Source organism: Lissotriton helveticus, chromosome 9 (genome assembly GCF_964261635.1).
Source record: "Lissotriton helveticus chromosome 9, aLisHel1.1, whole genome shotgun sequence".
NCBI classification, from domain to species: domain Eukaryota; kingdom Metazoa; phylum Chordata; class Amphibia; order Caudata; family Salamandridae; genus Lissotriton; species Lissotriton helveticus.
Window position 1 is genome coordinate 566,150,945 of NC_136070.1, and position 25,029 is coordinate 566,175,973.

Below are 25,029 nucleotides of genomic sequence, written 5' to 3' on the forward strand. Positions count from 1 at the left end.
TCTTTACAAGATACGTGGCCTGGGTAATGTAATCCTGCATATAGTGAATCTGAAAACATCAGGCGTGCTGAATTCACATACCGAAAGTGCTTTTTAAAAGACAATCTTGTTTGGGTCTCCAGCAAGGTGGGCCATTCCCTGGGGTAAGCAAGCAGGAAGCATTCCCCTCCCAATGCTCGACATCTAGACCTGGCTTTACCAAAATATGTTGGAGAGAACATGGGAGAAAAACCAATATCAAAATGAGATATATTATGTAAAGAATCCAGGGGTCCCCTTAAGAGTGGACAAGGGCTTGCTATTTAATTAATTTAATGTAATTTAATTGTGGGTTTATATAGCGCTAGGATCGACTCCCGGAGGAGTATCTCCGCGCTTCGACCGCTGGGGAACCCGTCCTGGCTCACCCTGAGAGATGGTCCCTAATGGGTATCTCTAAGGTGCGACCAAGCATCCCCGGCGGTCTGGGGGGGCCGTTGTGAAGATGAGGCAAGCTAATGCCCAGAGTTGCCGAGTGTGGTCCCTGACTAGAGTAGGCACCGAAGCGAGAATTATCGAGCCCGCTGACCCTGGTCCACGACCCTGCCGCGTTGGGGAATCGAACCCTGGTCCCGGGCCGTCCTCTGCGTACGGGTCTGCCGCCTCTAACCAGTGAGCCACACTTCTTCACTATGGCAATCCCAAGGTGCTCGGCTAGAGGGTAGTGTGGTCGAGCAGCCTTAGGCTTAACAGAGGAGTGCAAGACATCTGAAAATACACACAATGGTCAATAAATGAGACACACCACTCAAGGAGGAGATCCACCCCAATTTACAAAAATAGCAAGCATCTTTATACATGGTTAGGCATCAGTAGAAAATCGTTTAGGTAAGTACGTTTTTAAATATGAATTTCCTTTCATTCAAAAAGTTGACAGTGCCATTTCTGGAGGCTGCAATGTTTTTCTATGGGAGGAAAAGTCAATGCAGCATTCAGGTACAGTGCAGTGAGTTAAGGGACCCTTCTCCAGGAGTTAGGGTGAGTGGTGGGCAAGGTCCAAGGCAGCACCAGCAGAACACCACTAGCAGCACTAGGGCAGCCGGGTGCATAGGAGCACAAAAACGTCGGGTGTCCAATATTATTCTATGCAAAATGGTCACAGTAAAAAGAGGCTGCAGGTTTTGACTAGGGGACCAGTCGGGCTGAACCAACAAGGGGGATGGGGGGGTGGGGGTGAGGGGGCAGAAGCTGCAGGCAGCGTCTGAGAGTCTATGACAGGTGTCATTACACTGGACTCTGTTTCTGAGGGGCTGTGGACCACGCTGACACAGTTGGCCTACTTCAACTCTGGCTTGGTGCAACAGAAGCAGTGGGTGTCTTCACTGCAGTCAAGGAGTTCTTTTAGGGGTCTTTAAATGCCTGCAGGGTTTAGGGAAGCAGGTCCACTTCTTCTGGGTGGGTCTCGGTTCCGGAGTGAAGTGCTGGCAGGAATCCTGGGCTTTGGGGACTCCACAGCTGCAAGGCAGTCGACTTTTGGTGCAACTGGCGAAGGCAGCAGGCAGGCCGGCAGGGTTGGGGGCAAGTCAGTTGCTGGATCTTCTGTTCTTGCAGGATGCAACTCTCGTCCTTCTTCGTCTTTTAGGTCGGCAAGATCTGTTTTTCTGGTGCCAGGGGCTTCCCTAAATGCACAGAATTCCTAGGTATGTCATCACAAAGATGGCTACTTCTGAAAAGTCGTGTCCACCTCAGTTTAGCCCGCCTTAGAGGTGGTACTTGCCTGGGGGTGGCAATCCTACATGACTAGCTAATTTTCCCGCCTGTCCAGGTGCCAAAAGGACTATGGATAAAGGGGGGGTCGGCTTCCTCTCCTGTGCGGGGAGCCAGATTTGTATTTCAAAGGAAGCAGCTCTTTGAAGAATGTAAGTCTAACAAGGGTAATCAGCAGGTCATCCTGTGGGAGGGGGTTTGACACCCTCTTTCAGGACAGGCTTTTGATCTGGGTCTCCTGAGTGCAAAAGGCTCACCCTAGGAGGTCAGAACAGCGCCTCAGGCTAGCAGAAACCAGTCAGCGAACACACCAGAGGCTGGTAGGTTTTCAAGGGGGACCCTCTGTGTGCCGGCATTGGTAAATCCAACACTGGAAACATCCCCATCGTCGGTGAAGCCATCATGTAGCTGGGCAACTCGTTTTCACCAGTGTCCAGCACATGTTTTAAAACTGCTTCCTTGGTCACTTGTACTGACAGTGATAGGATTGACTAGCACAGAGGCATATCTGCTCATGCGAGTATGTTCTCACAAGTAATATTAAGCACCCTGCCGTAGGGTTACTAGGTCTGCTGTAGGGTGATTTACAACTATTACATGCAGTATTAGGGGACATGGCACACGGGTATGTGTGACATGTGTTTTCACTTTGGTGTGCACCAAGACACAGCCTGCAATGGCAGACTTGCATGTGCTTGGTGAGGGGTCCCTTAGGGTGGCACAACTCGTGCTGCAGCCCTTAGGGCCCCTCTTTAGTACCTCAGGTACCAGGGGTCCCATTTTCTAGGGACTTACAGAGGGTGCTTAAGGTTTTGCGAATTGGAGGAAACAATTGTACAGTTTTGGGAAAGAGCTCTGGCATTGGTGACCTGGTTAGCAAGAACCCAATGCGCTTCCAATAAAAATCACATCAGTTACCAGGCAAAAAGCAGGGGGTTACCATGTCAAAAAGGGGTACTTTCCTACAGTCTTCAAAACAGTAACATTTCTCTAGGTCATGTTTTTTCCTTTAAGACGCAGAGAACAGAAAGATTTCTCTGTAGAGCCCAGTTTCAATATCAATTTATTTTGTTTGGTTAGGGCTCAGATCCATATAAACCTCTGCCTAGGGGTATCACCTATGCTAATGTCCTGCAATTACAACTGTACACCCTCTTTCCACAACCTCATATACTGACCTGGAAAGTATGGAATCTTTTTCCCATTCAGGCAGTACTCCACGCCTACTTTAATATCTTCCAACCCATCCAGGATATCCAGCTTGGTCAGAGCAATCCTGCAGAAAACACAATAGAGTTAAGCAGTGACTTTCTAATACTGTAAGCACCACTATCCTACATTAGAACCAAGGAGAAGGAAACGCTCAAGGCAACAGGTAGAGACACCAAGGGGCGACAAAGGAGCCCTGCCATGATTACACAACTCTGACTGGAGGCAGAAACAAGAACTTTAGAAAGGATTATTTTTCAGACAAAGGAGTGATGGAAACGAGTTACGTAAACCAAGATCTGAACAGAATAAAGTGTTTACTGAGATGTAGGGAAATCTCATTGAATTAACCAAGGGTAAACCAAAGAGTATCAGCTTCAGTGCAAATTTGTCAAAGAGAAAGTCCAAGGAATAACCCATTGTTCAGACCGCCCCAGGATATTGCGGCATAGTTTTGCAAATTTTGCAGCACAAAAGGTGAAATTTTGCGGCACAAAAAGTGAAATAAATTTTGCGGCATTATTCCGGTACCTTATTTTACTTGTAATCATTACTTTTCTGTCTTAAAATCAATGGAAATTGTTTAAGCAGAGTATTCCACTTTCAAATAGGCATGTTTAAAGTGTCTGAGAGTATTTGTTTGCTATGCTAAGTCCCCAAGTCCTGTAATGGCTGGCAGCAAAATTTTTCGCATGTTGCTGGCAGGCAATCAGAGAACCTGCGGGAATCTGACTTCCACGGGAGCGATATGGCCCAAGGGAAATAAAAATCCCTGAGCCAATCATAACTCTCTACTTTTAAATTGGTGGTCCCGCAATAGTCTAAGACACTCTTGCATGCCTAAATGCACCCCTGCTGGGTTCCGAAACAAGAAGAGAGGGGATGCGTTGGTGCTCAATGCTGCTCCCCACTTCCCGTCTACTCTCGCCCCAGAACAGGGTGCAGGCACCCCTACCCTGACCAGTGGCATCAATCCTTCCACTCTCCCGCCACCGACCCTGCTTACAGGCCTACAACATTTAATTCGATTCTCTCCCGGCTGCTCATGCACTTAAAACTGTGCAGTAAACAGTTAGTTACACACAGGCTTATACTGACTGCCCCCCCGCCCCCATCTTCCACCTACCACCACCACCCCACCTCCAGGGAACAAGTCTTTAAAAAAAAAAAGTGGGGGGACTAACCAAGTTAGGTAGTTTGCAAGTGACCTCACACACGTTTATCAGGTATATCAGGAGTACATTTAAGCGCATTATGAGATTTAACAAATTAGATTTTGCTTTGGGCTTGCTCCAAAAAAAGTGGTGCAATTCCAACGCAAAATCTGGGCCTCAACTGATATATTTTTCTTACAAAGCCTTGTCACAATTAAATTGGCAACAAGGAGTAGCATGGCAGTAAATCTCTTTGTTAATTGGTTGCAAAGTCTGCATTTGAAAAATATTTTATGGGGTTAAGGCTTCTGGTACTGAGGTGCCTAGTAAATTTCAGGGAATAATAATAATGGTGAAATAATTCTGAAGGTTAAAGCATTGCTGGAGAGATCTGTGTTTTATGCAGTCCCAGATTTGCAAACTAGTATAGAAGGTTAATGGGCCAACCATCTAATAATGCCGTACAAAAGGGGGTGGTGATGGACGGAGCATCTGAACCAATCAAACACTCACACCCAGTCAAAAGATCTGGGTTTGATCCATCACCGTTCTTTAGCCCACTCTGCCACACCAGTTCAGACACGTCTATATGCAAATCAGTCTGACCCTGTGCCTCATGGGAACAGTCCAGCCTGAACTGCCAAGCCATGCCTTCCCTGGACCGGAAACAAGCTTCAGAGGACCGGTTTCTGGCATTACAGCCGTCTTCAGCCCGGCTTGCTTGAATCCAGTGGCAAAGTGAGCAAGGGACTCACGTCTGAGCATACCCTGCCAATTTTCACCCCGAGTGGGCTGGGTATGCTCAGACGTGAGTCCCAGGCTCTCCACACCACTGGAGTCAAGCTATCCAGGCTGATGAAGGCTGATAGCCAGAAACCGGTCCTTGGATGCTTGATTCCGGTCTGGGAAAGACATGGCTTGGTAGTTCGGACTGGACTGTTCCCATGAGGCACAGGGTCAGAGCTGATTTGCATATAGCCAGTGTCTAACCCAGGGTGGTGTGGAGTGCAAAAAAACGATGGATTTAGGCCCAGATCCTTGTACTGGGGTGAATGTATGACATGGTTATACATTCTGTCCATCAACTGTGTTTTTTGCAATTTTCACCCCAAGTGGGCTGGGTATGCTCAGACGTGAGTCCCAGGCTCTCCACACCACTGGAGTCAAGCTATCCAGGTTGATGAAGGCTGATAGCCAGAAACCGGTCCTTGGATGCTTGATTCCGGTCTGGGAAAGACATGGCTTGGTAGTTCGGACTGGACTGTTCCCATGAGGCATAGGGTCAGAGCTGATTTGCATATAGCCAGTGTCTAACCCAGGGTGGTGTGGAGTGCAAATAAACGATGGATTTAGGCCCAGATCCTTGTACTGGGGTGAATATATGACATTGTTCTACATTCTGTCCATCAACTGTGTTTTTTGCTACCTTCTAATAACACCAGGTTACTTTTTTGGAGCATGGATCTTTCAGAACTCCCTTGAACTAATAAAGCAACACTTTACTAGGGCAGTAGTCCCGAATTGTTGCAACCAGTAAAGCTACTGCACCTTTGGGTGCCGAGGGCTCTCTGTAAGCCAACTACTAAATGCGGTCACACCTCTCTGATGCACAAGCTCTTCAATGTGCCCACCATCTACTGTCACTATGCCTTTTATGTTCTTTAGGGCTTTCAATGGGCCAATGACCTAGAGCAACTACACTTTCCTGGTCTCTAGGGTTAGCTATGTATCAAGCTAATGACTGGATTATTTTGGGAACACAATTCTCTGTAAATGCTAATCGCTCAATGTTGCAACACTGGCACACAAAACTCTTATGGCAAACCATCTACTGCAGCTACACGTTACTGGTGCACAGGCCTCATGTGGCAAGCACAGTGTGAAGTGCTGCTTCTGCTACTGGAGGCTGATATTGCAGCCCCCGTGCAAAACTGCCCCCAGTAAGAAATCCCACCCCACCTTTCCAGCCTCCCGGAGAAACGCCAGATGTCTGCTGGGGCCTGTCCGGCCCTGGGAAAGCATATCCAAATAAATCAAGCATTGGCATAGCCAATAGGTCTCGCCTTTGGGACCTTTTAAGTGTTTAGCCATACAACACATGATGTTGTTGCACCAAGGATTTTGTGCTGGATAAATAAACACTTATAAAGTCCCAAAGGCGAGACCTATTGGCTATGCCAATGCTTGTTATACTAATGGAACGTTTGTTAAACAGGACCGAAGTAGCCAATCTCTGAGCACTTCACATGCAGCAACATATCACAAGAGATACAAAAATTAATGTAGCACCACCAGAGAGGTCACAAAACTATAAACATGTCAAGTTACCAGAGACGCTCAAAACGAGTAGACCGTTTTCGGGTGTTATCTACGTCATTGATGACTTCTGCAGCGGTGCCAAACTTTGCTCTGGACAGTGCCAGCACTTCGCTACAGAACTGGCATATAGAAAATAGGATATTGCCAGCTCATGTCTTCTGTAACAAAACATTCAGACTAATTGCATCTGCGCCCTCCCACTATCATTCACATTGGCAAAGGGTAATCATCATCCACGATACAAAACAACACATTAGTTTAGTACGCGGACATCAGAAAATATATAAACTAAGATGGCTGCACTCTAAGTGGGCTCTGCCGGCCAAGCTTTAAAAAACGCCATAATCCTGCACTTCGCCACTGTATCCTGCATCCCCGTGGCGAGAGGCACCGTCCGGAGCGGTTTCTGTGCTCCTGCACGACTGAGAAAACACCGTTGGAGGCGGCGCCGGGCCTGTGACTCCGCTCCCGTGTGGCCGTAACAACTCTCCCTGGGGCCGCGCGGGCTCCTGGCGCCGCCCGCTGCAGACTGGGACCAGAGATCCTCCCATCAAGTCTCCCGGTGACTGGCACCGCCACGGGGGGTGTTTGCTGGCATGGTTGGGGGTCCGCGGGCCTCACCACCGGGTCCGGGACACTGTGGCCTTTCCGCCGATACTCTGCTCCGCCCTCCACTGGCCGTCTTCACTGGCGGCCGCCAACGCCCTGACTTGGGTGACGGGTCGGCAGCCCCCCCATGCCTCCTTGCCGACCCTGCCCCCTGAGTGCTGTGCGCCCCCCGCTTGCCTTATGCTGTGGCCCGACCGCGCCGGGATCCTCTGTGCAGCAGTCTCTGCCCCTCGGCCTTTCTGAAGAGGCCCACCTCGACCCCGCCATCCGGTTCCTAGGTGCTGTGGGCCCGATCCACCACGCCTGAATGCACAATCGCCTGGCTGCCTCGACTGTCGGAGCGGCAGGGGCTCATACCCTGCTGGGCCTTGCCGCTGTGGACTCCTAGCGCCGGCCGTGAGTTGGGCCTGCGCCTGCCTCCTGGTGTCTCCCGCCGGCCGCTGGTGCCTCCGCTGGGCCCCTCCCGCACCTGGCGCCCTCTCTATCCTGCTGCTGGCGTGGGGTGTCTTGGAGGTTCTCCGGACATCGCCTGGAGGTGAAGGACCCGCCTGTACCCGGTCTTCTTTTTGGTGAGGTTCTCCCCTGCTCGCCACAGATGTCGTGGGACTGGGGGAGCCCATACCCGGCTGCTCCATTGTTGCCTGAAGGCCTAGAGAGACTGCCCGTTGACAGTGGGCGGCCGTCTTGGGGGCTGCAGTTTGGTTCCGGCACCGCCCCTGTTCTTCCTTCGCCTGGGGGGGCCCATGTGTTGGTCACACCCCGTACCAAGATCCATACTTGTTCCTGGTGCTGCTTGATACCGGCCATTACCCAGCTGGTGTTCCTCATCCGCTTGACAACCCTCCGGGTGTGGACATTGTCTGCCCAGCATCAATACCATTGTGAAGCCACTGTTTTCTTCCCCCTCACCCTCGGGTCGCCTCTGCCGCACGACTACACTCCTTCACGTTGCTGTGCTGGTGGTCCTCCTCGCAGGTGGCGCATACTTGGCCCTGCCAACCCCCGCGTGCCTGTCCTCGTCAGCTAAAAGCCTTCCTCGCCATGGGAAAGTCCGACCCAAAGCAGCCTAAGATTGCCTTTGAACTCCACAGGTCCTCCCGTCAGGAAGGTTCCAGTGCTGAGGGGGGACGCTGTCACCTTGGAGGCGCCCCCCTCCCAAGACGACGACCTGAAGGCGATCACGCTGGACGTGCAGTCGACGGTCACTGGCATCTCCACCCAGTTGGACCAGTTGTCGGCCAGCCTGGACTCAGTGAAGGCCCGTGTGGATACTCATGCTATTCGCCTGTTGCAAGTGGAGTCCCAGGTCTCCGATGCAGAAGATGCCGCCATGCAGGACCGTCAAAAACTGCTGGAAATGGACAAGATCTTGGCGGTCATCTGGGAGAAAAATGAGGATTTGGAGGCCCGTTCCCGCAGGAGCAACCTCCGCATAACAGGCCTTCCGGAATCGACCAACATCTCCCGTATGGAGGACTTTGTAGAGACCCTGGTCAAAGAACTCTTTGGCGACATCCTCTCCTCTGTGTTCATTGTGGAGCGTGCACACCACTCCCTTGGTCCTCGTACTGTTCCCGGCCTACCCCCACGCCCTATCATCGCTAAACTGCTCAATTTCCAGGACCGCAACGCCATACTCAGAGCTGCACGGGACAGGGGCACCATCATCCACCAGGACAGTACCCTCTCCTTTTCCCCGGACTACACCACGACTGTTCAGGCGGCCCGGCGGGAATTCCTACCTGCCAAACGCATTCTACAGAAACACAAAGTCCCATACTCCCTGGCTTATCCGGCAAAGCTCAGAGTCCACCAGGACGCAAAGACTCTTGTCTGCCCAGATCCTCTGGAGGCACTGGCGTTCGCCAATAAGCTCGTAAAATCATCCCAGCCACCAACATCTAAATCCCTATCGGAGGCTGCGGACCGCCTTAGCGACAATGACTGAAGTGCCATTTATTGATTGCTGTTGCTTTCCATTTTTACGTGATGCCAGATTCTACCCAAGCTTGGCCACCCTGCTTTACTGCGGGGGTGTATGCCTAGCCCTGCCATGCCCTCACGGAATGATTCCCAACTGCACTACTGTTTTTCCCCTTCCAAGTTGTGGGTCCCTGTGGTGTGGGTTGGTGTCTCAGCCTGATTGGGGGGGTTGGAGTGGGAGTGGGATTGGGGGTCTTTCTGTTTTTCGTTCAGTCATTCCAGTTTGGGGGGGGGGGGGGGTTAATTGGGGTGATTGGTGGAGCATTGTTATCCCGCTGTGGTTCAGGGGGGGTGGGTGGGTCTGGTGGGATTGCGGGGGTTCTTTTGTTTTCCTGTTTGTTTTAGGGATGTTGTTTTCTTAAGGTACTGTATGGTTTTTCTGCATTGCTTACACATGTCCATTCCTAGACACTGCATTGTGCTTCCGGCTGCTTATTTCGCCGGGCTGATGGCCATTAAATCTCCACTTCCATGCTGCTTGTTCTGGGGGGTTTCTGCTCCTCTACGGGGGAGATGGCTTCAATCCGCCATAGTATGTTTTTCCAGTACTGCTTTCACAAGTCTTGACTGCGACACTGCATTGTGTTCCATGCCTCGTTCTGTTTCCGGTCACTGGTCATTTACTGTTTGTGATGTTGCTCCATGGGTCCCTCCTTCCCCTTACCTGCTGCGCCTCCTGTGGTTGGGTTTGTGGGGCACTATCACTGCTCACCAGCGCGCTCTGCTCTCAGTGCCACATCCGCCAGTTAGATACCCGTGTGCTCTCCCCGCGCTACCCTGTTTGTGGAAATCCCCGGTGGGCTGCTTCTATTTGCTTGCGGAGCCTCCTGCCTGCGCTGCATTCCGCTGCCCTTTGACTCACTCTTTTCATGTTCGCTGTGCCTGCCTGTGGTGCTTACCGTCTGTGCTGCGCAGCGTCACACTCTGGACCACCCTTTTATGGCTGACATCGTCTGCTGGACCTGGAATGTCCCTGGTCTGAATGACCACCGTAAGGCCCGACTGATTCACTTACACCTACAGCGACACAAGGTAGATATAGGTCTCTTACAGGAGAAGCATCTGCTGCCCGGATCCGTCTCCAGACACACACTCGACCCGATCTTCTCTTCCAGCAAGGACATCGCCTTCAGCCACGCCACGGGACTCCAATGGACGGACCACAGCTGCGTCCACTTCAGCTACAGAAGGACCACGCTCCACCATCTCCAGCAACAGGCTCCCCGCAGAAGCTGGAACAAGATCACTGCAGACCAGCTCACTACTTCCCTGAGCAAGAACCCTCCCACCAGCACAACAAACCCCAGCCAAGCGGCCACCAACCTCACGAAATGGATCAGCGACTGCGCAGACGACCTCGCCCCTCTGAAGACCCAGCCGAGCAGACCCGGCAGCAAGAAAGCCCCATGGTTTAACGACGAACTCAAGAGCTCCAAGAAGAACTGCAGAGCACTCGAGAAAACCTGGCGCAGAGACCCAACACCGGACAACATGACTGCCCTCAAGCTCGCCACCCGAAAACACCACCAACTGATCCGCGCCACCAAGAAAACCGCATTCAAGGAACGACTGGACAACAACGCACACAACTGCAAGGAACTCTTCAACATCGTGAAAGAGCTCTCCAACCCCAACGCCGGAAACAACGACATCACCCCTTCGCAAGACCTCTGCAACTCCCTCGCCTCCTACTTCCACAACAAGATCGCGGACATACACAACAGCTTCAGCACTCAACCAACGCACGCCACGACCGAACCACCGCCCCCCACCGCCACCCTCCGCGCCTGGAACCCGATCAGCACCGAAGACACCATCCGCACGATGAACTCCATCCACTCCGGATCTCCAACAGACCCCTGCCCTCACCACGTCTTCAACAAGGCCGACGCTGTCATCGCACCCCACCTGCGGGACATCATCAACACCTCCTTCGACAGCGCCACCTTCCCGGAGAGCTGGAAGCACGCCGAACTCAGCGCTCTACTCAAGAAACCATCAGCAGACCCTACCGACCTCAAGAACTACTGCCCCATCTCGCTGCTCCTGTTTCCAGCCAAAGTCATCGAGAAGACCGTCAACAAGCAACTGGCCGCCTTCCTCGAGACGAACGGCTCCCTCGACCTCTCGCAGTCTGGCTTCCGGGCCAACCACAGCACCGAGACCGCCCTGATCGCAGCTACAGATGACATCCGAGCCCTGCTCGACAACGGAGAAACAGCGGCCCTCATCCTCCTGGACCTCTCCGCGGCCTTCGACACGGTCTGCCACCGCACCCTAGTACAGCGCCTCAGCAACGTCGGAATCCAGGAGAAGGCACTGGAGTGGATCACCTCCTTCCTCGCCGGAAGGACACAGAGAGTCCGCCTCCCCCCGTTCAGATCGGAAGCCACCGAAGTCATCTGCGGCGTCCCTCAAGGCTCCTCGCTCAGCCCAACTCTCTTTAACGTCTACATGAGCCCCCTCGCAGCCATCGCACGCCAGCACAACCTGAACATCATCTCCTACGCAGACGACACCCAGCTGATCCTCTCCCTCACCAACGACCCCGCCACCGCCAGAGCCAACCTGCACGAAGGGATGACAGACGTAGCCAAATGGATGTTGAACAGCCGCCTGAAACTGAACTCGGACAAGACGGAAGTCCTCATCCTGGGATCCTCACCCTCCGCCTGGGACGACTCCTGGTGGCCCCCCGCCCTGGGCAGCGCACCCAAACCAACTGACCACGGACGCAACCTGGGCTTCATCCTGGACTCCTCCCTCTCCATGACCAGACAAGTCAACGCCGTCTCCTCATCGTGCTTCAACATCCTGCGAATGCTACGCAAGATCTTCCGATGGATCCCCACCGAAACCAGGAAGACTGTCACCCAGGCCCTCGTCACCAGCCGGCTGGACTACGGCAACTCCCTCTACGCCGGCACCACCGCCAAACTCCAGAAGAGACTCCAGCGGATCCAGAACACCTCAGCACGACTCATCCTGGACATCCCCCGCCGCAGCCACATCTCCGGACACCTGAGAGACCTGCACTGGCTCCCGGTCAACAAGAGAATCACCTTCCGGCTCCTCACCCACGCACACAAAGCCCTACACAACCAAGGACCAGGATACCTCAACAGCCGCCTCAACTTCTACGCTCCCACGCGCCAGCTTCGATCGACCAGCCACGCCCTCGCCGCCGTCCCCCGCATCCGAAGAGCCACCACAGGACCTACCTGGCCGCCAAGACTTGGAACTCCCTCCCGACCCACCTCCGCCTGACCCAGGACCACCTCGCCTTCAGGAAGCAGCTCAAGACCTGGCTGTTCGAGCAGTAGCGGACCCCCCCCCCCCAGGGTGGGTAGTGCGCTATGCAAATGTTCTGATTGATTGATTGATTGATCGACCTCTGCTCTTTGGTAAAGAGATACCTGGTCACATATTGGGGATGTTACCAGGTATCTCTTTACCAAAGAGCAGAGATGGATTTATAAACTATCGACAGACACCTGGGGACTGAATGATGAAATTCCGTGGACGACGCTCTGAGACTATTACTTACTGTGAATGTAAGGTCCTGAGCCCTTGGTTAGGCATTAAACACCAACTTTGACTCAACGAGGTCGATGACTGACGAGAGTCCTCTTGATAAGTTCCCAATTCACTGACAAGACAGTATACTAATACCAGTGTTGGGTGGTACACTACACCATAGCAGTCCTATAGCTTATCTGGGGGACCCTGCTGTGATGTGGGAGAGCTTTTGTAGAAGGCCATAGCCCTCTGAACTAGAATCGGTTTGGGGTGTTATCTATACCTTTCCGAATGACTCTTACCAATTCAGTATATACATGATCTTACCATCACCACAGCAGAATACACTACGTAGGTCTGTATTTCGAACGATACAACACTACAGCATCGCGTTTTGGAACTCTGGGGATGTAATCTCGTCTTAATAAGTGTGGTTACACGCGATGATTAGTTTTTTCTTTAGCAGCTCTACAAGTGATGGATTTGCACTTTTTGGAGCATACACGGTATAAGAGTGTACATTAACCTACATGTCATGCGGTAGGTGTGAATGATATCCTATCGTTATTACACCTTATCAGGATGGTACCCTAGCACTAATTTGTGCCACATTACCAGACTTTATCAAACTACATTACCGCTCGATATCTATTCCGTTTCCTTCGTTGTGATTACACGCGATGATTGGTTGTTTACAATACTTCTGAGAGTGAGAGACTTGTCCCTCCCCTGTACTTTGAGAAATAGAGGACATTATATGTTATATATCATTTCACTCGCAGTGGTTGGCATTAGTTTAAGATTCTGAATAGCAAAGACTACTGTGAAGTCTCGGATGACGTCACTTTGTAGTTCCACTACAGGCTGAGTCGAAGTTTCGCCGTCTATCGCGAGAACTCGCGAGTGCAGGGAACTGGGTTGAACTGAGCAATGGACGTCTCCGGTTACCACATCTTTACTCTGAGTAAGTTTAGTGCTCGAGTTAACCGATTTTCGGTTTGTTTGAACTACTAATATGGTGTTTTTTTGCATGGGTACTGCCCCGATTGGATAGGGGCTTGGCCCTCACATTTAGAAAATAGTTCTGCTTTCCTCTCCGCGTTGCCTCCCCCAGACTTAGGATCAGTCTGAGGCAACGACGGAGAGGTAGGGAGCTTCTTGTTTGCCATCTCTGATAGGCACGAGTGAATAGCTGGAGTAATTATACTTGAGTGACTGCCTCTGAGTGAAGGGTGGGTGAGCTCTTTGCTAGTGAGCTGTTAAGAGATATGGGAAGTTCAGCAAAGGGAGAGGTGGCAGAGATTTGTTTGAACTAAGAAGATCAATCTTCTGGTTTTTGGATCTAGCACCCTCTTTTTTCCTTGCCTTTTTAGCGCGTGGCCTCCTCTACCCTGAGCTTGGTCCAGGTGAGGTGAGGTCCCATCCCGTTACTATGGGTGAGTTGAATACATTTTAAATTCTTTTTCATGTTAATATGTTCAACGCTTTGACGTCACTATTTGCTTTTGTAGGTGAACATCACACCAAGTGACATGGAGGAATAGTCACGTATATCCTTTATGGTTTTTCATTTATTGTTTTTGGTTTATTGATTTATATGTACTATACATTTGCAGTTGCAACAACTATTTAAAACAGAGGCCCTGAAGAAAGCCTTAGGAGTTTTTTCCCCGTTTGGCAGAAACATGTCGGCCCCTCAGCAGCTATTTGTTTGAACTGCTATGATTGCGCTGTTCTTGGTTTTAATCTGAAAGAGACTGATAGCCATTAAAGTTTACCTTGCTGTCTTTCCCTATTCATTTTTACTCTCACATTTCTTTTTGCACTGCACTAGTTCCCACTTAATGATCAAACATATGGTCTACGAGTAACTCGGGTGCTACAACCCTGTCTCTTATGGAGAGTATGGATCCTGTCTCAATGATCTAGAGACTTACCATCCCTACCTTTGGATGACCAAATGATAGTATTGATCATTAACAAGACTTTGATGGGAATCCATCTCTGGACATTGGGATACACCTACGGTTGCTAGTGGCTATGTGCATTGATACATGAACATCTTGCTAATGTTTGTAAGGATTTTTCCTCTGCACCTAAGCACCGGGCATTGGTTTTATCACTTGGTAGGATTAATAATTTTTGTTCCTATTAGACTCCCAGGTTTTCTCAGACTGCCCAGGTACTCACCGATCCTGAGGGCAGGTATGTGATCCCCCACGGTTTACTATTGGCCCAGTCCGTTACGATTGCCGCGGTCTACGGTCCCAACTCGGACGAACAAGAATTTTTTAACCTCATCTCCGCTTGTGGCCCCGCAGCGGTCGTCTGGGGAGGTGATTTTAATGTCACTATCGGCGGCCTTGGACCGGTCGGGCTCCTGTACGTCCAATCCACGTGCCGCGGCGGCTCTCACGTATATTTTAACTGATAACTCTTTATGGGGCCACTTCCGTCCCGACGCCCTTGAGGGCACCTGCGTTACCAGGAAGAGGGGCTGTTGGTCGCGCATTGATTTCTTGCTGACCTAACCGGACGCCCTGTCTTGGCTCACCGACGCAGTGCACATGGCTCGCACCTTTGCCGACCATGCGCCGGTTCAGATCCTTCTCCGCAATGGGCTTTTACCTGGCGTCTTCCCCACCAAACCCCTCCGGAACACTGCCTTTTGTGCGGACATCCACACCGCTATAACCAACTATTTTGATTTAAACACGGGATCCGTGGACTCCGCTTCGACATTATGGGAAGGGTTTAAGGCAGTCATTCAGGGCAAATGTATTTCTAAACAGGCCGGTGTCCTCCTCTCTATCCGCACTACTCTGGCTAAGCTCGAGGCGGAAATTAAAGATCTAGATACCACCCAGGCGGCACACCCCAGTCCTGAGACGCTGGCGTTAAGTCAAAAACACAATGAATTCTTAGAAGAGGCTGGCCGCGAACTGTCCTTTATGGACAGGTAGGGTCGGGCGCGACGTTTTGGTGAGGGGGACCGCCCGGGGGGCACTCTTGCCAATCTTCTTCGCCCACCGCGAGCTGCTTCCTATGTAACGGCCCTCAGTGATGGTGGCCCGGGTAGGACTACTTACCCGGAGGAAATTAAGTCCCACTTTCTGGACTTTCATTCTCAGTTATATTCTGCCGGTACCCCTCTGCCACGGGAGGATTTTGATCAATATTTGGAGTCTATTGCGCTGGTCTGGTTTAAAGACTACCACCGTAAATTTCTTGATGAACCTCTCTCTAGGGAGGAAATACTCGCAGCCATCAGTAGCATAAACGGGGACAAGGCCCCCGGCCTGGATGGCTTACCAGCCTTGTTTTACAAAATGTACGCCGATCTCTTAGAACCACACTTGGCGGCTATGTATAATGAATCCTTCGATACTGGCCTCTTCCTGCTATAGTTTTGTGAGGCGATGATAACTATGCTTCTTAAACCAGACAAACCTGCCGACCGTCGCGACTCCTACCGCCCCCTTTCCCTGATCAACATTGATAACATTTTTGCCAAATTGATCGCCTCCCGTCTTCTTTTACTCATGCCCCTCATTGCTCTTCCCGACCAATCCGGTTTTATTCCCGGTAGGGCAACTTGGCATAACCTCCGCACAATCTTCTCAGTTTTGCATCAAATGAATCCTAAACTTCAGGCTGTGGCTGCCCTGTTGGATGCTACAAAGGCGTTCGATTCGCTGAAGTGGCACTTTTTATTTTACCTCTTACCTAGCATGGGCTTCAGCAAAATTTTTATGCGCAAGGTTAAACTCCTTTACACCAATCCCTCGGTACGTCCCCGTATTAATGGCCGGGTCTCCAACCCTATTAGTATTGCTTGTGGCACAAGTCAGGGGTGCCCTCTATCGCCCATGCTCTTTGCCATTGCAATGGAGCCCCTGGCCGCCAGCACCATACTCACAGAGGAATAGGCTTTTCATCCCGTTCCCTACTCGTCTCCATGTACGCGGACGATGTTACCCTATACGTCCGCCATCCTCAGGAGAACCTCAGCCCCTTGGTCCGGGAAATCATACATTTTGGCAGGCTTTCAGGCATTCAAGTGAACTGGAGGAAGTCTGCTTTATTCCCCTGAACGGATGCCACTGGGTCATTCACACCGGACTTTCTGTTTGTGTGGACCTGTGGCCCCAAGCGATATCTGGGCATTTGGCGGAGTAGGGACCTGGACGAACTGTGGAGATCTAACTTCAGTTGTGCGGTCGACTGGCTGGAATCTAGGATTCCATCGTGGAGCAGACTTCCGCTATCCCTGGTGGGCCAAATCGCAATCGCCAAGATGGTTGTCCTGCCTAAATTTCTCTACTCGTTTTTAAACATCCCTATTCCTCTTACTTCTCATTTCTTTCGCAAATTACGCTCCCCAATCATTTCGCTCGTCTGGGCGGGTAAACAGCCAAGAGTCGCGTATGACATCCTTACTCTCCCCATGAGTGCCGGTGGTATGGGCGCGCCTTGTGTGTCCAGGCCAGTTTTCTGCATTTTTGGATCCACCCTACCCCTTATCAGTCTCACATTGCCGTTAAGACGGATGTAGCTTCTCCCTGGCCTCTTTCCATGGCTTTGTTCGCGCCCGCGGTCGACACTGTCGAGACTTTGCGCTGGGCCTGGTCCGGCCTACGCGGCTTTCTCTGCCAATTCCGTGCCAATAGTGAACCACCCAGATTTTCCCCCACTTCAGCCTTCTGGCATGTCTAGGCATGCGTCACGGTTGGGTTGGAGGACGGTGGCAGATCTCTACCCAGAGAACACTTTCTATTTTCTTCCCAACTCTTCAGGACCGCTGGACACGCTTTTATTTTACCATCTGTGTGCTATTTGCCGGAAACTACACCCCACATTCCCTCAGCCCCCACCCACCATGCCGGCTCTGGATTTCATATATACGTCCCCGTCGCCGCACAAATTAGGTACCAAATTATACGCGCTTACAATAGTGTCCGCCCCTATTTCCTCGGACCGGGGGCGGATCTTGGTATTGACATTTCGCAGGCCGACTGGCTATACTGCTGTAACCAGACGGAAAAGCTGTCACAGAACTACCGTCTCCGTCTGATACATTTTAAGTATTTGCACAGGCTGTACCACACCTCAGTTCAGCTCCACAGGCTCGGGCTCATTCCAAGGGACACTTGTGTGCGCTGCTCCTGCTGCGGACTTCGCACATTTAGAGTGGCTATGCCCCAAGGTCTCTGAGTTCTGGCGGGTGGTGTGTTCCACTATTTCTGACATTACTAGCGCCACAGTGCATCCCGACCCTCCCCTGTGCCTCCTTGTCTACATAAAATTCTGTCCTGATGCTTCCCAGACACCTGATTTTGATGCAGCTGGTCCTGGCTAGGTGGAGGGTGGCCATGTGTTGGGGTCGTCGGCCTGCTCCAAGGGCTGAGAGCAGGCTGGAGGACGCCTCTCTGTGTCAGACTCTATCGGAGTCTGGGACTTATTGCCCGCCAAGTCCCGACCTGTTGATATTTGGGGCCCTCTGGTTACTTATCTCCATTTCCGTTCCCACTCCAGTGGTGCTGCCTCTACCGCGCTCCCCCTGTGCCTGCGGCGGCCGCCGGTGTTGGTCAGTGACTGCCTCCTCCCTTTCTATAGGCGCCCCCACCTTTTGGTACTCACCACTGATGTTATGATCATATGGGTGTTCCCCTTAGAGGGGAGGGACCTCTGTGTAGTGGAGCTGTGATCTCAACCTTCACGTTTTTCTACTCTCTGTAAGATGTAGTCTACTTGTTACCAAATGCTTGACTTGATCTGTACTTTGTCGATTTGAGCTGCAGTTTTGCACAGTGTAATGTGTCTAACCTGATTTCCTTAATAAAAGGTTTTTGAAAAATGTAAAAATAATAAAAATAAAAAAAAAGATCCCCCGTGAACCAGTGTTTATGTTATAAAACGGCATATTTCCTATCTCAGCACTCCCAAATCAAGAGGCAGGTTCCGGAATGTAGACTTACCTCCAGTCGCTAGAGTTTGGACCTTAAACATTTTCTTGTCTCCACTTTCCAATTCCAAACTAGTCCCATTCAAAAGTACCCAAAGACATGTAATCAGAAGGCTAGTTTTAAACTGATAGGCTACGGTCAGGTCTTTGTGACTGTACTGCCCAGTGAGTCCGGCTATTGGTTAGAAGTGGTGACAAGCCCAGAAACCATACGACCAACATGTTATGGGGTCAGCTGTTCATAGCTCTATTGAGAACAGGGGGCGGCGATCCTCCGTTATCTTGACAGCCTCAGCCAACATTACCGCATGACCCGGGCAGAGCCCACTGCTGCACTACCATCAAGCCCCGTGCCCGGAAGAACGCAGCACTACACTGAAGGGAGTCGGAGAATGAAAGGATGCTAGTACAAGATGGGACATCAATACTGCGTTCTGTGTGAGAAGGATACGCGGTGAAGAGCGCAGGGTGCGGGGAGGCGCGCGGGGGCATGGGGGTGGTTAGTGTGTGCACTTTGATGGTGTGTGAGCTGTGCATGTTTTGTAGAGAATCGTCACATGTATGACAACATTGTGTGGGAGGTTAGTGAGCTGCGTTTGAGAAGCTTCTGTAAGAGAAACCAGAGTGAAAGTGACATGTATGCGTGACCAGGGAGTATTGGTGAGTGAGCTTTGTAAGATACTGAGTGAGAGTGCTGTGGAAATACGCAATTTGTGCACTTATGTGATAATATATGCATGTTAATAACAGGTGCGCGCTCTGATATCCTGCCTTGTTGCGATCCGTGAGAACCAGTTTGCAAAGGCACCCGTAGTAAAGCTCAGAGAAGGCCTGCACTGTAGAACATCAATAGAGGGCGAGATTACAGAACCCCGGATTGACAAGCTAATGCACAGCAGTTCCCGTGCTCTCTGAAGCTGTTCAACCCCAAGCGTGAGCTACGCAAGCACGCTCTGCATCACAATCACTATTGCGTAAATCACAGTTACGAAACGTTTGAGTTATGGTAGAAAGTGATAATCGCCCTGCATATTTGGAATGCGGTGCTCCCATTCCTGTGTTGTGGCACCAAATCTCCGATATAATTAATTACCCATCCTGCACTGCAGCTAAGTAATTTTTTGTTACAAGAGATTATGAAATTGCGCAGAATTCACAGCTGTCTCTGCATAGCGTCACCTTCGGAGCAGGAGAGCGTGTTCTCTTTGTTTGACATCGGATGACAAGCCTGACATTTCTGCAGCTCAAAGAGTTTATAAACAGATGGATAATCCGACCTATCACAAACTCGCATTTTGGGTGAAAGTCCGGGCCTTGCGGTAGATTCCGATCATTTGTTATTCACGATAGGCTATAAATTAAGGCCTTCCTGCCCATGCATCTGTTCACTAGAAAAGATGGAAGGTGACAACTCCATTTCATGCTTTATAAGAGAATGAGTGAGAGTGCTGTGGAGAGAGAGAGAGAGAGAGAGAGTGCTGTGGAGAGAGAGAGAGAGAGTGCTGTGGAGAGAGAGCGAGAGAGTGCTGTGGAGAGAGAGAGAGAGAGAGAGAGAGAGAGAGTGCTGTGGAGAGAGAGAGAGAGAGAGAGAGAGAGAGAGAGAGAGTGCTGTGGGGAGAGAGAGAGAGAGTGCTGTGGAGAGAGAGAGAGTGCTGTGGAGAGAGAGAGAGAGAGAGAGAGAGCGAGAGAGTGCGAGAGAGAGAGAGTGCGAGAGTGAGAGACAGTAGGTGAGCACACAAGTGGAGCGCACGCCTGGGAAAGCAGTCTGCTCATTTTGAAGTACTGCACTCACGCTTGCAGCGCGCCGCTGCGCGCTCCGCAAGGTGGATGCCACCAAGAGTGCAGTGCTTGAAAATGAGCAGAGCAACAGCTAAAGGCCCTCCTAGGCAGAGCATGCTTGCTGCGTAGGCGAGACCTAAAAATAAAAAAATAGATGACGGAAACTCCTGTTGTCGCTAATGGGAAGGGCTGCCCTCTACAAAATGAAATGCATTCACATCCTATAAAACTCATTTGAGGTTCTGGATTTCTTCTTCAAAACAGTGGACACAGTGACCAGGACCCCTTTAAGAGGATGGGGGAACCCCAAGAATAGCTCTGCCTATGCCGACTACGAAATGCCTAGTGTGTGGAATTGCTCTCCCCAGTCTGCACCTCTACTACTAGGCAACACAGCCCCACGTGGTCAATGACTGGGCTTTCTCATCACAACAGGAGCCATCGCTATTGGCAGACCAGCGAGCGATGGACCCTGAGGGCTACATCTGTTGCCTATATAAGAGCAGGAAGAAGTTACATCCGTCTCTTCAGACTGCGATCAAAATCCGGAAAAAAGGCAAAAAATGCTCTAGGGTGGAACAGTAAAGCCATGCTGGAAACCCAGACACTTGCCAGGGTACGAGTGATAGGTCATAAGAAATGGAACCTACTTGGTATATCGACGGTGGGTGATGGCTGGTGTGATGGTAAATTTATACCCTTTTCCAAACTGCAGGATTACGAGATAGCAGGTAACCCATACCTCCGATACCTGCAACTGTCACATTTCATATGAAGTTACAGGGAGTTGGTGAGGGTGCTCTCGTAAGCAGGGGCAGCTGCTCCGCTGAGACGCGGTTGCACAGTAAGGTTGCTGACTACAGTGCAAACACATAGATCACCTGGAAGTCACTGGAGACTTTGCACAAGCTTCCCGCACAACAGAAACCTCCACAGCTGTACTAAAGGATGATACCCAAAAAATCACAGCCTTTTGGAGGATGGGTAAGGGGTTGCTTCCCTGCAGTGGCTGGGGAGAGGACGAAGAGGAGGAGGTAGGTAGGGAGCAGGTTAGCTCATTTTCAACGTTTGCCTCATCTTGTATATTGCTTGTAGAGGGGGGTTTGCCCTGTGTTGTTGAGTTGCAAACGGTCAACAGCTTCAAAAAGAAAAGCCCCTGCGGAAGTCTCGTAAATTGAAAACAGATGTCAGTCTCTGAGTTGTATTAGAAGAACATCAGATCAGGCTGTGGCTTTACTGTCCTTAAATTTCTCCAGTGCAGAGAAGGCATTGGAGAGACTGTATGTATGGTGAAAATCCTGAATTTCTTAACTAGTAGGGCATAGGGAGACGGATGTCCTCATAGCTCTTGCCACCGATTTAGCAGAATAGAGGCCAGACTTTATCACCGACTTTGTGGCAGCATTACAATCTCCAATCAGCTCTGTGATATTCGGAGATGGTGGTGTTGTGTGGTGTGCCAGTGGCGTAGTCTGCAGCACCAGCAAAGTGTCTAGCTCAGAGGAAGAATGCATGATGACCAAAGGATATGGCGTCATATTTGGAGCAGGAGTTACATTTTTCCAAGTCTCAGGGGGCAATGGTGCGGAAGGCATCTGGTGGTAGGACATATGCAAACCCCCTAAAACTAGGGTACAGGATTATTGGGGCCATCCACAGCTCCAGAAGGGACCATGGCTCTGTTGAAGATGCTGAACATAGTGTTCAGAAAGGCGAATAGATTTGTCCCAGGTGTTGGAAACTCTAAACTCTAGGAAACTCTGGGGCCTTGTTCTTCCGTCGGTTCATGGACCGACGCTGGGTGAAGTCAAAGGTCGTGGTAACTTGCTTGGTGACATGTGGCGGCTGCTTTCTAGGAGATTTTGATGCAGGAGGTGACTCTGGTGTCTTCAACATCAGTCGAGATTTTAGCATCCACGCCGGTCTTCTCTCACTCTGGCCAGAGTTTTATATAGCGCGAACTAGACCCGAACCGAAACAGCAGCATGGGGGAGGTTTTAATTGCATAGTGCATGGGTCATGAGTGAAACAACTCAATACAGAATGTCAAAAGTTGGCTTGAATAATCAGTAGCAAAAAGGTACTGCCAATAAGAATGAAATGTAATTTGCCTGCATGCTAATTGCATCTGGTTTGTTTCTATTATTTTGCGTGAGCAAAAGAAGAAAAAAACAATAAAAATAAAGTATATATTTTTAAAGTCATCAATTCCATGAGATATGTGCATTTAAAGTTAGATTTTTCTTGCAGACCGACTTGGGGTACCAATGTTGTTTCAAAACGGTAGGAATATAGTTTAAGAGGGACACCAGCAAATTCATTTTCATGACAAAAAACCTCTAACTTTTGGACTAATTTATTTTTTCAAACTGTTTGGGCGAGTTGGGGGGACAACTTCCCTTTCTGTGATTGGTTTACATGATTTGAAAGATTCATGGCATGAAGACAGCCACCTGGGTTCAAATTAGCTGCCAATCTCTACGAAAATCCAAGTCAGTTGGCATTTTTTAAACTGCTTACGGAACAAATGAGATACGAAAGGGTTTCCAGAGATTGGCATGGATTTCCAAACTCCAACCAACAGCTTAAAAGTCCCACAGACTCACTCATCACTCTGAACCTATTACCTTACCTACCACCCATGCACTGCACAGCAGTTTAGAGTCTCAAATTAGACGAAAAAAGTAGCCAGATTATACTATTTTAGAGAGTATAATTTTCATTCTTTTATTTACCAGTACATAAATCACATTTATTTTTAAAAGATAACGCTACAAATAGCCTGAATCTTAATGTACACTATCAGAGGTGAACAGTCATGGGACACCTGCTATCAGGGTACTACATATACTGCCGATGATCACAGAGTAAAGAAGGTTCTGTCTAAACTAACCAAAGAGCGTGGCAGATCAGATTAGAGATTCAAAATTTCCACTGTGCTATTTAAGTTAGATAAAACTAAAGATTTTTTTTATACTCCGCTTATCACTGATAATCGGCTGCCACTGGGGCTTCAATCCACATCTATCTCAAACACAGATTCACACTTGCATTTTTTGATATCAGGGGCCAAGCTCAACTTCTCCAGTTATAAGCAGTTCGGTCTCGAAGTACTTTAAAATACTTAAGGATTGTACAATATCAGGCATCAGTAAATTTCGTGCAAACGAGACAAGGGTATACAAGATTACGTATGTTCAGACACTCTTAGCTGCGGGGGAAAAAGTAAGATTTGTTTTTACTTTGAACCATATTCATATGTTAATCCACAGAGCAGCGCCTTCTTATTTGAAGGACAAGCTGCAATTCTACTAGTATGTTTATGGCTGACACTACAGGGAAAGCTCCAGCTAGTTGTGCAGATGAACCCTGAAACTGCTGGCGAAAATCTTAAGACAAAAATGGCAACCTTTTCTCCCTTCGAGACACATGGCCTTCTCTGCAAAAGCACCTTCCTGCTAACTTCTTTCACCAGTTAGTAAGATCAGTATTTGTTCTTACCTCTATAGGGTGATCAGTGGTTCATGAATACAAATAAAATTAAATGGGAAGAAGTATTCTGTACAGAGGCTACCAGGTGGTTACTCCATAAGCACCAGGAGGTTCTGCACAAAAATCCACATTTTTAGGTGGAGCCTAGAGCCATTGCGCTGCTCTGCAAGACTTATTGTAGAGGAGTAAGGAATAGAAACCCTGCCCATATTTGCCATTGGCGTGTGTCATTGTCCATCCTAAATGCTGGCTCCTGATTCATCAATAGGCTTGTTAGTCCCTCCTTAGTACCACTTCTTCTTCATTTGTCACCTACCATGGCGACTGGCCCCTTTACTTCGGTTGTTACATGTTAGACTGTGAACAATGCCCTTTAAATAAGTTCTCCTACTGCAGGCAGTGCATCCTTTGGTGCCTTCTTTACCCTGACCATCCACCCCGTTGTCCGTGCCTTCTCCTCCGTCCGCCCTCCCGATGTCCGTGCCTGCTCACCCCCCGCCTGCCCATTGTCCGTGCCTTCTCCCCGCCCTCCCTCCCGCTGTCCATGATGCCTACCATTTGCAATGCAATAGGTCTCATGTAAATGTGAGAGCTATTGCATTACAAATGCTGGTTTGTCCCTGCCACACAGAGAAGAAATGCTTACGCGCTGAATCCGTTGATCATGTGGGCATATCGAACGAGGACCAGGTCCAGCCAACCACAACGCCGCTTCCTCCCTGTAGTCACCCCAAACTCCCGGCCGTGCGATTGCAACAGATCACCAATGGCCTGCGGAAGGAAGAAAAATAAAACTTGACTACCAAAGGACTTTAGAGCATCGAAAGATCTTCTTGAGTATGTATGGGATACTTCTCCCAAAATGCTACTGGGCAATAGCAAAATCTTAAGAGAACGGACAACATCCATGCGGCCTTGTGTGCTGCACAAGCTCCCAGCCCTTCCTCTAACGAGACATGGACAACAGGCACTCACGTTAGTCTGCTCTGTTGGGAAGGCTCCCACTCCAACCCGGGTAGTGTAGGCCTTGACAACCCCATACACCTTCCCAATGTATCGAGGTGGGATCCCGAGGCCTGTACAGACTCCGCCCACCGTACAGTTGGAGGAGGTGACAAAGGGATAGGTGCCTGCAAGGAAACAGAAAGGGATTAAGCAAAAAAAAAATAAAAGTAAAAACAGTTTTTAAAGTAAAAAACAAATACATCTTCTCTGTGGTGAGCAGGGTATCTCAACAAACAAGACAATTACATT

At 50.0% G+C, this 25,029-nt stretch overlaps 1 protein-coding gene across 2 annotated transcripts in view; it reads right to left on the reverse strand.

The window, feature by feature from the left end:
• The window catches only part of LOC144781577 (adenylosuccinate synthetase isozyme 2-like), a 57,454-nt gene that overhangs the window by 21,970 nt on the left and 10,455 nt on the right, over positions 1-25,029 (reverse strand). For both annotated transcript variants that reach the window (XM_078660490.1, XM_078660491.1), the window contains exons 9-11: positions 24,751-24,905; positions 24,422-24,546; positions 2,925-3,022 (exon numbers count right to left, since the gene is read on the reverse strand). In XM_078660490.1, coding sequence (XP_078516616.1) covers positions 2,925-3,022; positions 24,422-24,546; positions 24,751-24,905 — 378 coding nt within the window. The remainder of the gene's footprint in view (positions 1-2,924; positions 3,023-24,421; positions 24,547-24,750; positions 24,906-25,029) is intronic.